The 14,928-nt window shown below is 46.1% G+C and overlaps 1 protein-coding gene across 2 annotated transcripts; it reads left to right on the forward strand.

Annotated features, from left to right (window-relative positions):
* The first annotated feature begins 330 nt into the window (after window positions 1-330).
* On the forward strand, window positions 331-13,708 carry SIK1 (salt inducible kinase 1). 2 transcript variants are annotated; one of them, XM_058019242.1, is made up of 14 exons: window positions 331-407; window positions 625-829; window positions 1,609-1,725; window positions 4,319-4,382; window positions 4,583-4,744; window positions 5,039-5,163; window positions 5,278-5,401; window positions 6,342-6,565; window positions 6,833-6,982; window positions 7,572-7,694; window positions 7,941-8,166; window positions 8,849-9,124; window positions 9,633-9,867; window positions 10,657-13,708. In XM_058019242.1, the coding sequence occupies exons 2-14, from the start codon at window positions 677-679 to the stop codon at window positions 11,072-11,074; spliced, it is 2,397 nt and encodes a 798-aa protein (XP_057875225.1). In that variant the 5' UTR covers window positions 331-407; window positions 625-676; the 3' UTR covers window positions 11,075-13,708. The 2 variants fall into 2 exon arrangements, with proteins under 2 accessions (XP_057875225.1, XP_057875227.1); XM_058019244.1 differs by lacking the exon at window positions 331-407 and having other exon boundaries at window positions 574-829.
* Window positions 13,709-14,928: the final 1,220 nt, after the last annotated feature.

A 14,928-nucleotide genomic window follows, 5' to 3' on the forward strand; every position in this document is an offset into this window, starting at 1 on the left:
GAGACCCCCGACCCCCCCTCATCCCTGCCTCCCCCCGCCCTGACGTCACCGCCCCCCCGGGTCTCCCGGGCGACGGCTCCATCAGCGCCCGCGTCAGCGCCGCCCGTTCCCTGGCAACGTCCCGGTGTCTCCGCTCCCCTCCAGCCCCGCGCCCGGCCGCGCGTCTCGCTGGCGTCAAAGTGACGTCAATGGGCCCGTCTCGGCTTTCGGCGGTGGGCGGGGGAAGAGGCGGGCGGGGCGGGCGGTGCGCGCATGGAGGCGAGGGGCGGGCAGGGCGGGGGGCCGGGACATCCCGCGTGGTGCCGCCTGCCCCCCGGAGCGCGCTCGCCCCGCCGCACTCACTCGCTCGCTCGCTCACTCACTCGCACGCGCGGCCGCCCGCCCTCACAGCCCTGCGCGCCCGCCAGGTACGAGGCGGCTTCAGCGCCGCTCCGCCGGGCTCCGCGCGGCCGCGGGGGGAGCGGGGCCGGCGGCGGCGGCGCGGACGGGGCGGGCAGGGCCGGCGGAGCGGAGCGCGGCTCACGGTGCCGTGTCCGTGCGGGCGCTCCCGTCCTGAGGCGCTGCCGGGTCCGGGCGGGCTCTGCTTGGATGCTCCCGTCCTGAGGCGCTGCCGTGTCCGTGCAGGTGCTGCGCCGATGCTGCCGTCCTGAGGCGCTGCCCGCTCCCCGCCTGAGCCATGGTGATCATGTCGGAGTTCGCCTCGGCGCCCGCGGCCGCGCACGGCCAGCAGCGGCCCCTGCGAGTCGGCTTCTACGACATCGAGAGGACCCTGGGGAAAGGCAACTTCGCCGTGGTCAAGCTGGCCCGGCACAGGGTGACCAAGACGCAGGTGGGTGCGCGGGGCCGGCGCTCGGGGCGCGGGGAGCGGGCGCGCAGCCCCGCGGGTGATGCCGCGCTCCGCGGGACAGCGGCTGCGAGTTCTGCCGCCGTGTGGAATTGAAACTCGGCAAGAATGCCTGCAAAAAACCCAGCTCCCGCAGTTCTGTGGTACCGTAACTCTGTTGAGTTACTCTCAGTTTGCTAGAAACGCCGTGCAAATTAATGATCTCTTGAATGCTTCAGGCTTTTTGGTTTTTGTGGGGTTTTTTTTTTTAGTTTTTTTTTTTTTTTTTTTTTTTTTTTCATTCAGTGGTCTTCAAGAACAAAGAACCCGGGGTCTTATTTGCAGAAATAATTTTTTCCTGGATGTGCAGCCGTATTTATATTTCTGGTGCATGTCAAAACTGCCTCAGCCACTACAGCAGGAGATAGTCTGTTACAGGGATCTGTTTTTCACTGGCATGGGACGGATTAAAAGATTTACAGAATCCTGTCCAGTGCTAATTTCTGCAGTTCTGTTCGCTACCTTACGTGTAATCCTTTGACGTAGAAAAGGAAAACGAAAACGTTCTGTGCCGTGAATTCTGTGCAGTTCAGAAAAACAGAATCAGCTTTGTCAAGTCTGTGCTTTAAAAGCTACTTTAAAAGCTACTTTACTTGGATTTTGTGAGTGGTGTGTTCGTGCGGGGGTGTGTCTTTTTTTTTGTTGTTTTTTATTAAGGTATCTTAACAGTGAGAGTACCTGTTTTGTAATACCTGGGGTTGTTTTGTTATTCTTTAAATTTGCAGGTTGCAATAAAAATAATAGACAAGACAAGGTTAGACCCAAGCAACCTGGAGAAGATTTATAGAGAAGTTCAGATAATGAAGCTTTTGAATCATCCCCACATTATCAAGCTATATCAGGTAAGAGTCCACCTTTGAAGTGCAGCACGTAGATCAAATATGCTTGTGGTCTCTTGCATGTGATTTTTGCATCTAATATTTGTAGAGGGAAAGCATGTTGAAATACTGAAATACTTTTTGAAAAGCATTTGAAGTAAACTGGATGTCTTCAAAGTCATTCTTCATTCTTTGAACAAGATTCTGGTGTTAGACAGCTTTTTGACAAAATCCATTGTAAAATTTACAAAGTTGAAGCCAGGCTGACGTTTGTTTCAGATTGAGGAATGGGTTAGCTGAACTTCTATCATTAACTTGCTTTTCCTACCTCATCTGCTTTTCCCATTTTAGAGGACTGGAACTTCTTACTGCTTTAGATGAGAGGAAGACTTAAACTCACATTGGGTGGTAGAGAAGGAAGCACTAAAGTTGAGTTTGCCTTAAGTGGAAGGGATTTAAAATCACCAACAATTAAACCAAATGAATCTAAGTAGAAAGTCTAAGTGGAAACTTAATCAAAGAATTAGATTAGTGAAAATGGAAAAGGTGGTAAATGTTGGTATCTTAGAATATGTCAAGAAATCACCTGTTTGGTTGTTCTGTTGCAGTTTGTGTAGTTTTGAAAGTGCATTTTAAGTATCTTTCCCCTGCAGAGTTTCACAACGTGAATTTTGGTTTAGATTTGTTTAGTTTCTGCACTGATGGATATTTTTAACCGTGGGAACAAATGAATGTGTTGTGCAGAAAGCAGGATCACATTTGTCTTGTGAGCAAGGGCTGCTTTGCAAATTCTAAACGTTAGATCTACGTAGCCTTTGGTGTAAGTTCCTCTCAATCATTTAAACAATGCTTTGTGGATTTAAGGTGACAGAACAGTTTGGGTTGGAAGGGACCTTTAAAGGTCATCTGGTGCAAGCCCCTGCCATGAGCAGGGCAGAGCTGTCAGTCTTTCTGGACCTGTCTAAAAGGGCAGAGGGGAGAAAGGTGGAGATGGGATGAAGCAGCAGGTCTGAAAGTCCATGTGCAGTAGTAAACACTATTATCAGCTGTGATCTTATTGCTGGCTTTGTTAGCTTAAATAAATAAAAAAGAAAAAAAAAAAAGTTTAATTAACATGTGAGGCTGAAGAGCCAGTAAGGCAGGTGCTTAGGCAAGGCATTATTTTAAAAGACCTTGACACACATGAAGTGTTTGTATTTATAGTGTTAGCCATCATAACAAGAATGATTCTGTGTTGAGGGCTGACGTCAGGGTTGCCCACGGGGCAGTATAGGACACACAGAAACATTCTAACAGTTCGGTTGAGTTCATTTCAGTGGAATGATGTGGGTGAAAATACTGTTTCAGAGCATTTAGAAAAGCAGGTTAAATTCCATCTCGTTGAACCACTTCACTTGATGCAGCAGGTGACGTTGGTAGGGGACCATAATTTCTTTTCAGTGAAGTTTTCTTTTCTTTGTTGTTGTTACTGATGCTTTACCTGTTTGATGGAGGCTGAGAAGCAGAGATGGAATTAGATGACATACCAGTGTAGGGTGTGGGTTCTTGTATTATTTCATCATTGTTTTAGTTTCAGCACCAGGTCTTAATTTCATTCAGCTGGCAAGTTTCCCAGAACACTTTCCTTCAGTTTTTTAAACTGGGAACCTCTCTTCCTTTGCTCCTTGTTTGTTTATTTTCATTTTGCGTCTGTGTGTACTTGTAGTGAGGGGAAGACAAGAGTCTTTGAAAAAGGTTACATGTTGGGAGCCTGGAAGTTACAGCCTTTGAAGTAGAATTGAGGCTTTTTGGATTGTTAACCTGTTGTGAGCCTCCTGCTTCAAAACAAAGTATCTGCTCGTGAGAGGGAAATGTTTCCAGGGAAATGTTGCATTCTGAAATACAACATTTCAAAGGTGTGCTGCAGCAACTGAAGATGAACTTGGAAACGCTCAGCATCTCTCATTCATCATTTAGATTTTAGTTATTCTTTTTTATTTTCTTCCAAAGGCAAATATTGTGAAATATCAAAGCAAGTTGATACTAGATTGATAGGCAATATATTGACAGTTGTTGATGTGCATCAAGCAGTGCTGTTACACAAACAGCAGCCTGTTATCACTTGCACAGGAGGCTCCCCATGTCCCAGCCAGCTCCAAACAGGAGCAGGGGGTCTGATACCACTTCTTGCTTTGTCCAGCTTGCAGCTAGCCCTGCTGATCTGAGCCCCCCCACTAGCCCTGAAACAAAGAAAACTTTAGATAAACTTCTACGTTTCTTTGCTCAGAATATGTCATAAAACTATATATGCATTTTTTAACAAAAGGAGAGTGTATGAAATTATCTAAACACTCATCTGCTCTCTTACAGAGATTAGGTGGCTTGGTAATGGTGAGAAGAACAATGGCCTGGGAAGCCATTGTATAATGTAGGCACATAAGCCTTGATTTGTTATCTTTTTCATTACCAGTTTGCTTGGAAAGAACTCTGTGATGCAAAATTGGATGCTTTTACTGCCAGCTGCTACAGCAAATATGAATTTGAATGGATATGTTTGAGAATTCACATAGAAAAATAAATGAAACTATAGAGCTCTGGTTATTTTTTTTTCAAATTGTGTTCTTTCATGTCTTCACAGGTTATGGAGACAAAGGATATGCTGTACATTGTTACTGAGTTTGCAAAGAATGGAGAAATGTTTGGTAAGTCCTCACTGACAGAGCTCACAGTTCCTTAGATTTAGAAACCCATGGCTTTACTTTGTCATTCCTGAGTAACAGATACATTCTGATTAAAAACCTGGGGCTTGTGTTGTCAGCTGTCAAACAGCAAGCACAGCACCTGCAGGATTATGACAAATTTCCTCGGGGTGTTTCTAAATCCTCTCTGATTTTGTCTGCAGATCACCTGACCTCCAACGGGCACCTGAGCGAGAGCGAAGCACGGAAGAAGTTCTGGCAGATTCTCTCAGCTGTGGAATATTGTCACAGCCACCACATCGTGCACAGGGATCTCAAAACAGAGAACCTCCTGCTGGATGCTAACATGAATATCAAATTAGCAGGTACTAGGAAATAGGAGGTCACTTTATAAAGAACATCAGGCGTGTTGTTTAGACATTTGGGTTTCCCTAGGATGATCCTGTAAATGTGTTTGTGTTTCTGTAAGTGAAAATAAAACAAAGAGTTACAGATATTTCTTGGAACAGATTTTGTGAACAGAAGGGAGTAGCTTAAATGAACAGGCAGAAAACAAAGCAACACATCTGTTCCTTTCTCTCCATTTTTCTGCTACTTCTGAAATATTAGTATGTGGTTGAGTGTTGTTGTCTTACCCCAGATTTTCACCATTATTTCAGACTTTGGCTTTGGAAACTTTTACAAGTCGGGAGAGCCCCTCTCCACTTGGTGTGGAAGCCCACCCTATGCAGCTCCAGAAGTTTTCGAAGGCAAAGAATATGAAGGACCTCACCTTGACATATGGGTGAGCTTGCTGTTCCTCAGAAACTGCATTTCACCCCTTGTGAGGGTCTGTGGGACTTCAGAATCGTTGCTTTTCCTGGAGTCAACCATGTGCTGTGCTGTTTTCTATTGGCAGAGCCTTGGGGTGGTTCTGTACGTCCTTGTCTGCGGTTCTCTGCCTTTTGATGGACCCAATTTACCAACTCTGAGGCAAAGAGTGCTGGAGGGGCGGTTCCGCATCCCCTACTTCATGTCCGAAGGTGCTTTTATTTCAGATCCTTAATGTTAGAACAGGTGCTATAAAGCAGTAGCTATCCAGTTTGCAGCTGGCAATTATTTTGTTTTTTATGTATCCAGTAGTTTCTGTAGGACAGAAGATGTTTTCTTTTCTGGGATCTGCTTTGTGGTGCATCTAAAAAGCTGTACTTTCCTTTCTTAGAACATCCCTATGGATTACAAAAATACTTGACTCCCTAGCTGGAGTAATAATCACTCAGAAAAGAGAGAAAACAGGATTTTAATGAGACTAGTCTGCAATGCTGACATAGGTGTAGTTCTCCTAAGATATTTTAGCCATGCAGAAGGGATGTTCCAGTGTGGCTGTGCTGCCAAGGAGAGCAGGAATAGGGGACTCGGCAGTGTTTCCTGAGAACTCCAACAGTCTGATGAGAAACGTGAAACTGAAGAGTGTTATCACCTCTCTCTGATTTGGTTTCAAAACCAAGTGAACGTGCCTCTGTTGTCACGTGGAGATAACTACTGAAGTCTGAAGTTTATCAGTTATGGCCATGAACAGCTTTATTTCCTGGTTATAAGTAAATAAGCAATATAGGGCCAGGACCAGGAAGTTGTATGTGATGGGGTTCTGTGCTAAGTTCTGACCTATTTTATGTGCATGTAATGCCATCAAACCTGCATGCTCTCAAAACCAGCTCTTGTACATGGTGCAAGGCCACCTGGTATCCAGTACAGCTTCATTTCCTGCAGGGAGATATTGTTTTTGTGATATGCACGTGAACATCTCTTGTGCTGTCTGGGATATCTGATAGTCAGATCAGTCATCAGCTGCACCCAAACCTTTAATTCCTGTTTTCATAGGCATCTTACACTGTTGCTGGGAAGTGTTCTTAGCAGTGACCTGGGGCTGGGCTGTTACATTTTTGCCCCTTGCTCATGAGTTTGTCTTTCTTCGTCACCCAGACTGTGAAACACTAATCCGACGGATGCTGGTTGTGGACCCAACCAAGCGGATAACCATCTCCCAGATCAAGCAGCACAAGTGGATGCAGGCTGACCCCTCCCTTCAGCAGCAGCAGTCCTTGTCCTTCTCCATGCAAAACTACAACTCCAACCTGGGTGACTACAACGAGCAGGTCCTCGGGATCATGCAAACCCTTGGCATCGACAGGCAGAGGACTGTGGAGGTGAGTTCTTGCCCTTTAGATACATCTCCACCAGATACATCTCTTGCTCTTTAGATACCTCTCCAGTGACCACCAGAATGCCAGTGGTGCACTCATGGGTCATTCAATGAGTGGCCTTGATCTGGTGTCACAGCATAAAATCTTCACTGCCCTTCTGGATTTTGCTTGGTTTTTTGAGCATGCTACTCTGAGCCCTTAGCGATGAGTTTTGGCTGCTTACATCCTGAGTTACCTGTGACTCAAAAAGGCCCTTCCAATGTCTTCCAGTCCCTGCAGAACAGCAGCTACAACCACTTTGCTGCCATTTATTACCTGCTGCTGGAGCGCCTGAAGGAGTACCGGAGCAGCCAGGTGTCCACTCGGCCGGCAGCCGGCCGGCAGCCGCGGCCCCGGAGCTCCGAGATCACCAACGCTGAGGTGAGCGCAGGCACCTCTGCATCTCCCTTTCATGCAGCTGCCAAGCTTCTGAAAACTATTTCTGATAGTGGTGCCCTCTGACAGGACACAGCCTGCTGTTCTTCAGCAGGAGGCTGAGTGAATATTAATGCCCTGTTTCCTAGCAAGTGACCGCGGGTCATGGTCCAAAGAATAGTCTGCCTCCAGTGCAGGTCAATAATGAGCCACAGGATTAGACTTCTCAAGGAAATCTGCCCTTTTAGGCATGGCTTGGTTACGCTTCTTTGTTGCATATCCTGTAGAAGTACTCCATGAGTCACTTAATGTGTTTTTCTGACATTCATTTTATTTTCTTCGCCCCCATCCCCTTTAAAGTGTGGTTTGGGTGCCTCTGCAAATTGCACTTCCAGTTAAATTGCCTAACTTAGGAGGAGGAGGAGTTCTGTGTTTGTGTTGGCATTGATGGATTAGCTTTGTTCATTTTCATAGAAAGCATGAGGAGAGAGCTTGCAGGGAAGGTGGCTCTGAAATTCTGTGACTCTCCAGTATCTGAAAAGTCACGTGGAACTGCAGTGTGTGTGATGGCTTCTGTGCATTGCTCTCTCTCCAGATGCCTCAGGACACTCTCACTAGTGAAACCCTGCGATCATCTCTGCTTTACCAGCAACCTCAGAGCCTGATTCAGCCTTCCTTGCAGGCAGAAATGGACTGTGACATAAGCAACCCATTACAGGTTGGTGTTCCCTGATAAACTCTGTGTTGCTTCTTTTTTTCTCATTGTTCTGCCAATCCACAACAATGGGGGTTGTGACTTTTGTTGTCTCCCTCCTATGTTTGGTTTGGCATTTGGACACATTGTCACGTAGCCTCTCAAACAATATTCCTACTGGAGAAATGCCATAGAATTGTGGAGGGCATTAAAAGGTAGTGCAGAAATAAGGAAAAGACCCTGAAGTCTGTGGTCTGGCATGTTTTCCAGCCTGTGTTCTTCCCTGTGGACACCAACTTCAACGGGCTCTTCCGGAACCGCTCCATCTCCCCGAACAGCCTGCTGGAGACCACCATCAGCGAGGAAGTGAGGCAAGAGAAGGAGCTGGAAGATGAAATTAAGGCATATGACCACCCCATCTGCATCCCTAGCAACACCAGCAGGAGGCACACCCTGGCAGAAGTGACCACCCATTTCTATCAGCATGTCCCTCCATGTAAGTAAGTCTGGGTAAGATGAAGGGTGTCTGTAGGTAGGGGAAAAGTGCAGAGAAGGAGTGCCATAGAGCCCAGATGCTGAGGGAGAGTGTGCTGATTTCACCTTGACTAGGGTTGGAAAGCCTAGAAAAGAGGTTTGTTTTCTGCCCTCCAGTTCTGCCTTCCTACAGATAAGCAGGGCCCTTAGGGAAGAGAAGTTGTGCTGTTGTATTTCACCTAGATCTCTTCAGAGGGGAGCATGCTCACAAGCAGGTCACAAACCTGGTCTGCTTGCTTCTGCTGTTGTACTGGGGGAGGAAAAAGTGCCTGAATTTAACAAAAAACACCTCACTGATTGAGTTTGGTACATACCCAGACCCTGTCAACCAACTAAATAAGCACAACTGTTCACAAAACAGTAATCCTGGTTGTGCTAAAAAACACTGTGTGCCTGATCCAGCACTGCCTGGTGATGCTGGTGCTGCTGGCCAGCTGGACAGGAGCCCAAACTGAGGTTATTTGTTGATTTGTTGACCCCTTGCTGGAGTCAAGCCCTGGGACAACAGGAGTTGCTGGACACCTCTCCAGCTCGAGGCTGTTTATTAGTGCCAGTGTAGGTGGGCAGAAGGCTCTGATGTCATGTTTGTTCCTTCCTGTACTCATCTTGGGAATGTTCTTTCTCTCCTTCCTTCCCTTCCATAGGTATAGTCATTTCCTCCTCTGCCAGCCCCACAGAGGGAACTAGCTCAGACAGCTGCCTTACTTCATCTTCAAATGACAGCTCAGTGGCCCTGAGCAGCTGTTTGGCAGGTCAAGTAATGACAGGGAGCCCGGCCACAGCGAGGATGACGTCGCCTTTCCTCGCTTCCCAGTCTGACGCTCCCGTGTTACAAGTCCAGGGCTGCATGGGAGGTGCTTCTCTCCTGCCTGTCAGCTTCCAAGAAGGAAGGCGAGCATCTGATACCTCATTAACTCAAGGTAATGCCTTCCTGGCCTTGTTGCTGGGGAGTTGCACCCTCCCAAAGCCACTAGGAAAGGGTAGGGTGCGGGGAGACTTGCTGCCCATTAGTGTCACACTGAGGCTGGACACCTGGATATTCTGCCTCCTGTGTTCGTGGGCCCTGAGGGAGGGTGGGATGCCCTGGGGAAAGGTTCTCAGACACTGATTCAGCCTGCCCATGGAGATATTTCTGCTGCCGTGAGTGGGATGGCAGGCTCCACCTTCCTCCTAAAATCCGGAGCGTACAACGTCATGATTTCTCTCAGGCTTTTCCTTTGCCATGCACGTCCATCTGCACAAGGGTGCAGCTGTCCCAGTCCCTGTTTCAGTACCTAAATCCTGCTCTGACCACCAGGAAGAGGGTGAACTGGAGCCTCTTCCAACCCAGTTCTCCCACCCAGGAAGGCAGTGCCCAGAAAGGCTGATCTGTACTGTAGGCAAGCAGGAGGAGGATTAAAGTGCATTTCTTTTCCTCGTGTCCCACAGGCTTGAAGGCTTTTAGGCAGCAGCTGCGGAAGAACGCTCGAGCCAAGGGGTTCCTCGGCTTGAATAAAATCAAAGGCTTTGCTCGGCAGGTGTGTCAGTCCTCCTCCTCCTCTCGGGCAGCAAGGAGTGCCATGAGCCCTTTCCAGCACACGCAGCCCAACACCTGCTTGTACAGCAGCAGCGGGAGCAGCAGAGAGGGGAGAAGCCTCCTGGAGGAGGTGCTGCAGCAGCAGAGGTGAGGGAGGAGCTTTGGTGCCTTTTCATTGCGTTTGCTTTGGGTTAAGGGCAAGCAAGGAGGGGTAAACACAGCAAAAGATGTTGGGGGTTTGGTCACTGGGGGTTCCTGCCATCCATCTTTGCTGTGTGGCAGTGGGTAAACTGCTCGGCTTCCTTTGTGGCTTCCTGCCCTGGCACATGTAACATAGGACGTGCAATTCCACTCAAAAATCTCAATGTTCAAATATTTGGAGGTTGCTGAATTGAGAAGCAGTTTGGTAGTGTGGGGGAAAACATTGCTTCTCCCCTACTGCAAGCTGTGTTTTTCTTTGTTAGTTTTGGGAATGATTTCTTTCCTCCTCTGCCTCCTCCTGTAATTTTCCCATGGCAAGGAAGTGAGACCTTGTAATTTGGAAAAGTTACAGCCCACAAAGGAGGCACAGTTCCAGTGGCCTCAAATGTCATGTGTGGTGGCACCTCTTCATTCCCATAGAAGTGAGATGGAAAATTGAGCTTCCGGTTTATCTGCACACATTGTCTCTAGAGCATCTATTATTAGGTGGCCAAATCGTGACCAGATAAACTTGGTTGTGACAGTTGCCCTCTGACAGAAGGGGTAGGGAATTCTGACAGAATGAGGGAAAGCCTGGCACAGGCAGCTTGCTTTGATTGTGCTGGCTGGGCTAAGGAGGGGTTTGATAGAAGGAAACAAAGGGGAAAGTTATCGTCAAGGTTAGGGGCAAGAAAGGAGGGAATAGAACATGGAATAGGAATAGAACTAACCTCTTTCCTCTTGGATTTTGTTCAGAATGCTCCAGTTCCAGCATCACCAACTACTCCACACAGCTTGTCCCCAGACCTCCCAGACACCCGCGGCAAGCAGCATCCCCTCCTCTGACGGAACCTGCAAAGCCTCCAACTCCATTCTGCTGTCAGAGCTGCAAAGAGAGAACTCCTTTGAGCTGGCCTTTGCTGGCAGCAGCCAACTGCTCCAACCTCATTTCCTGGGGCTGAGCGTGTCCCCAGTGTCATCAGCCGCTCACCTGCTGGACACTCACCTGTACATCAGCAGCAGCAGCGCGGCCCCGCTGGCCGCCCCCTTCTCCCAGCAGCAGAGCTTCTCCACGCCATCGCCGAGCTATGACACTGTCACCCTGCAGCACGGGGACTGTGAGATGGAGGATCTGACTTCCAGCCAGCTGGGCAAGTTTGTGCTGGTCAAGTGAGAGCTTCGGGCTGCTCTCTTTGCAGGGGAGCTTTCACCGCTGCTCCGTGGCTGGCTGGCGGCGTGGGGACGAGTGACTCTCAGAAGCAATAAATTTTGAAGTATGTGAAGAGGCTGTCTGGCTCAGAAAGCTGGCAACTTTATAGGACTGAAACAAGCAATATGTATGTCTTTTTGCTTCTACTATTCTTGCACTGAACAAATACGAATAGAAACTGATTTTTTTTTTTTTTTAAAGGAAAAAAAAATAATGATGGGGCAGATGGGTGGGGCATTTGTGGGGGCAGGGAGGGATGTGGTTGGGGAAGAACTCTTCGGTACTGTACTCAAGTCAGACCAATACAGCTCTGCTGTTATGCAAGATTAGCAGCTGTCAGTAGTGGTGACACAGCAGGGAGAGGCTTTTCAAAGAAGGGACCAGAGCCTCCCTTTTTCACAATATTCATTTATGGGTTTGTGAAGATGATTACCTCTTTAAAAAAAAAAAATAAACAGAAAACCAGTGGCATGCAGCATTATGCATTCATAGGAGACAAAAATGGAAGCATTGCCATTTGTTGTTTTTCCTTTTCCCTCCTGTTAACACTCATTTTATTTAAAGGAACCAACATCCCCATTCCACACCTCCCAGATACACATACTTTAAATGAAAACTGTGAACTTCTTGCTTGATACATCAGCTGGAAAAGCTCAGCATGCCCTTCTAATTAGTACAGAAGCAGTAACTATTGGAAATGTATCCCTTGGTAATCAGGATCCAAATTGCATAATGGCTGGTCTTTTGCAGGGATGTTTGTTTGGGAGTGGTGTGTGTGTACATACACACAGGTGCACACATGCCCCTATTTTGTTGGTCTGGGTAATCTTTAGGAATCTTTTTATAAACTCTAAGTTTATTCATATTCTTGCCGAGGCACTGAGGAGGGAAGCAGCAGCACCTGTGGGGTAATGGGAAGGGTTTTCTTTTTAAAAAGCCCTCCTAGAGGTTGCCTACAAAGTTGCCTGAGGGGTATTTCTTAGTGCTGCACATCGTTATTTCCGCTGCTAATTATGTTTTTATGCATTTCATTATCAGGGTCCAAACAGAACTGACTCTTGGGGAAATGTGCAATATTGAGGTTATAATTATATACTGACAAAGACAAAAGGAATAGGCTAGAACAGAATTCTACTCTAATGGAGTACAGCTTTTTCTGAACAAAACTGTATTAAAAGTGAGTAAAACAGCACAATCTTTGGGTGTTTGTTTTTGGTTGGTTTGTTTTTTGGCATATTAGCAAAACGAGGTTTTGCATTAGGTAGGTGTTTTTTCGTATGGTTTTTAATGCTGTATATGTATATAAATAGGAAGCAGAAAACTATATAACACTAGTTATTTTTTATATTTTGTAATATGCTTCTGTTGTGTTTCTGGTATAAACCCCGAGTCCCCTCCTGAGGCAGACCATGACTTCTGTTGGTGTCAATAGAGGTTGTGCTGAGGTTTAAGGGGAGGACAGGCTGTGCTCCTACAGACATGACTTGGGGAGTGCAGGCAAACTTTGGAAGCAGGTGAGCAGACAGTGAGACAGCTTGGCTGGGAGCTGCCATCCGAGTGTCAGAGTGTAGCTGCATTCTGTCTAAATGCTTAAAGGACCCATCTCCCTAGTATGACACAGGGTGCCTTCAAGTTACCTTGGCTTCATGCAACCTGCAGTATTACACATTTGCAAATAATATAGAGACCTGTTTTGGGGTTTTTTTTGGGTTTTCTTTTTTGTTTGGTTTGTTTAGCTGTTTTTTTTTTTTTTTTTTTTTTAAGGAAAAAATAAAAAAGCCAAAGATTGACCAGGTTAATTGGTGGGAGTAGGAAGAGTTGAAGATGTCATGTGGCTCTGTCTGTGGCTCTCCATAAACAACCTCTTTATCTGTGTGTTATATCTGTGTGTCTGTATTGGTGCATCTCCAGCTTGCCACTGCTGCTCCATGGTCTGGAAGCTTCAAAGTGACAGAAAATTGCTCGAGTTGAACTCCTGTTAATGAGTGGTGCCTTGCAGCAGAGAAAACACCAAAGTCTCATGCTCATTTGTAGTGTGGGTTTAAAAGAAAACAAACAAACAACCCCCCAAAAAACCCAACCCAAAAAAGAGATTGCATGGAGATGGCTGGAGAGGAGGGCAAGAAGAAGCCAGCTTGTTACAAAGCAGCAACTTGGCCTTCAGTTTTGGAAGGGGTAGCACATGTACTTAAACCACAGAACTTCCTCCTCAATTTGTGTTTTGTTTAATGCCATGGATCTAAAGGCCACAGATTCTTTGTTTCCTGTCCTGAGCAATGACAAGCACTTTACTTTCATAGTATTTTTTTTTCTTTTCCAATTGCTGTAGAACCTCTTTGGAATTATTGCTGGAGCAGAGGTCATTTTAAAAGTCTGGGGGTTTTTTTTGTAGATATCTTGACAGTGCTGTTCTGCAGACTGCAATGCAATAGGGTATTTAAAGACACTACGTGATTGGTTTAATTGAGATGTATAGTTTATTTTTTATCATGACTGAACAATCATTTTATTTCTTATGTTAAAATGAGAGGTGTACACCAAAATGATTAGTTGATGTGTTTTATTTAATATTTAAATAAAAAATGTTTTAAAATTGTTGTGATTCTGTGCAGTATCTTTACCCAGTGCACTTTTGATTTGCATAGTCAAGACTCATTTTCAAGCCAAACTCCATAGGACATTGCTGACACTTTCTATTACATCCTAAATGAAGAGGGATGGTGGGCCCACAAATCTGATAATGGGATATTGAGTGTTTTGCTGGTAGGCAATCTGTCTGAATTCACCAAGTCTGGGGTAATCGGGTTATAAAATGCAGCAGGACCAGAGGTCTGGGCAGTGGTGGTGTCACCAGATGGGCCCTCCCTCCCTCCCTCCCTCAGTGTCACCTTCAGCTGGGACAGCCCCAGCCAGATTAGGGCAGTTCCTGAGAGAGAGCAAAGGAAGGGAGGGAGTCACAGGGGAGAGTGGATTGTGTCTTGTAAAATATAACTTGAGAGTTAAAAAAATACTGAAAGGGCTTTGTATTCAGCTCGTGCAGTCACAATGAGAGCAAGGAATGATTTTGGCTGCAAAGGGACCCCTAAATATTGAAAAGCTTTAGTTTGACCTGACAAACACTCAGGGAAAATACCCAAAAAAACCCCCAAGCAATGTTGTTTTTTAAAAAGAAATTAGGGATCAATTTTTTTTCTATCCTGAAGTTTTTATTTTAAACTCCACCTATCACATTTTGAAGGAAAGGGAGAGTGATGGAAAGGTAAATCCAAGAAGTTAAACAGAAGCTTGTGGGGAAACAGAGATAATATTTACTTATTTTGCTTTCTAAAGTAGTTGTTTGCTGAGCTGGAATTTGTAGAGCTCTTTGTGCATTTGCTGTGACTCCTGAACTGATAGAAAAGTGTCACACACAGGTTTTTCCAGGGTTGTGTTTTCAACATGACCATCCAAAGTTAGGAATTTTGCAACTCTTAAAAAAAATGTATGCATTCTAAATAATCTTTACTTAGGTTTTAGTATGACCTGACTTAAGGATTATCCTAACTGTTGTTTTCAGCTGGGTTCTCAGGGCATTATTTTAAACTCCAGTAATTCTGAGAAATTTGAGAAAGTCACTTCTTAATGGATACAAATCAGTGCAACTCCACCAACTTTCATTGACATCACTGACCCTTGGGTATAGAGGGATCCCGCCAGCATCATGATTTCTGTGAAATGGTAGGAAAAACAAGTACAAAGAAACCCTGGGAGTCTGGATTCAGTTTCCATGTGTACACTGTTTTCACTCTTGGTGCTTTAGTCACTGTCTTCCTTCCTTT

This window comes from Melospiza georgiana, chromosome 2 (assembly GCF_028018845.1).
Source record: "Melospiza georgiana isolate bMelGeo1 chromosome 2, bMelGeo1.pri, whole genome shotgun sequence".
Classification (NCBI taxonomy): Eukaryota; Metazoa; Chordata; class Aves; order Passeriformes; family Passerellidae; genus Melospiza; species Melospiza georgiana.

Bases quoted from the DNA above. Each gene is read 5' to 3' on its own strand.
- SIK1 (XM_058019242.1), top strand. From the start codon at position 677: ATGGTGATCATGTCGGAGTTCGCCTCGGCGCCCGCGGCCGCGCACGGC. The intron at 830-1,608 runs GTGGGTGCGCGG...TTAAATTTGCAG, and splicing joins ACAGGGTGACCAAGACGCAG to GTTGCAATAAAAATAATAGA. The intron at 9,125-9,632 runs GTAATGCCTTCC...CGTGTCCCACAG, and splicing joins TGATACCTCATTAACTCAAG to GCTTGAAGGCTTTTAGGCAG.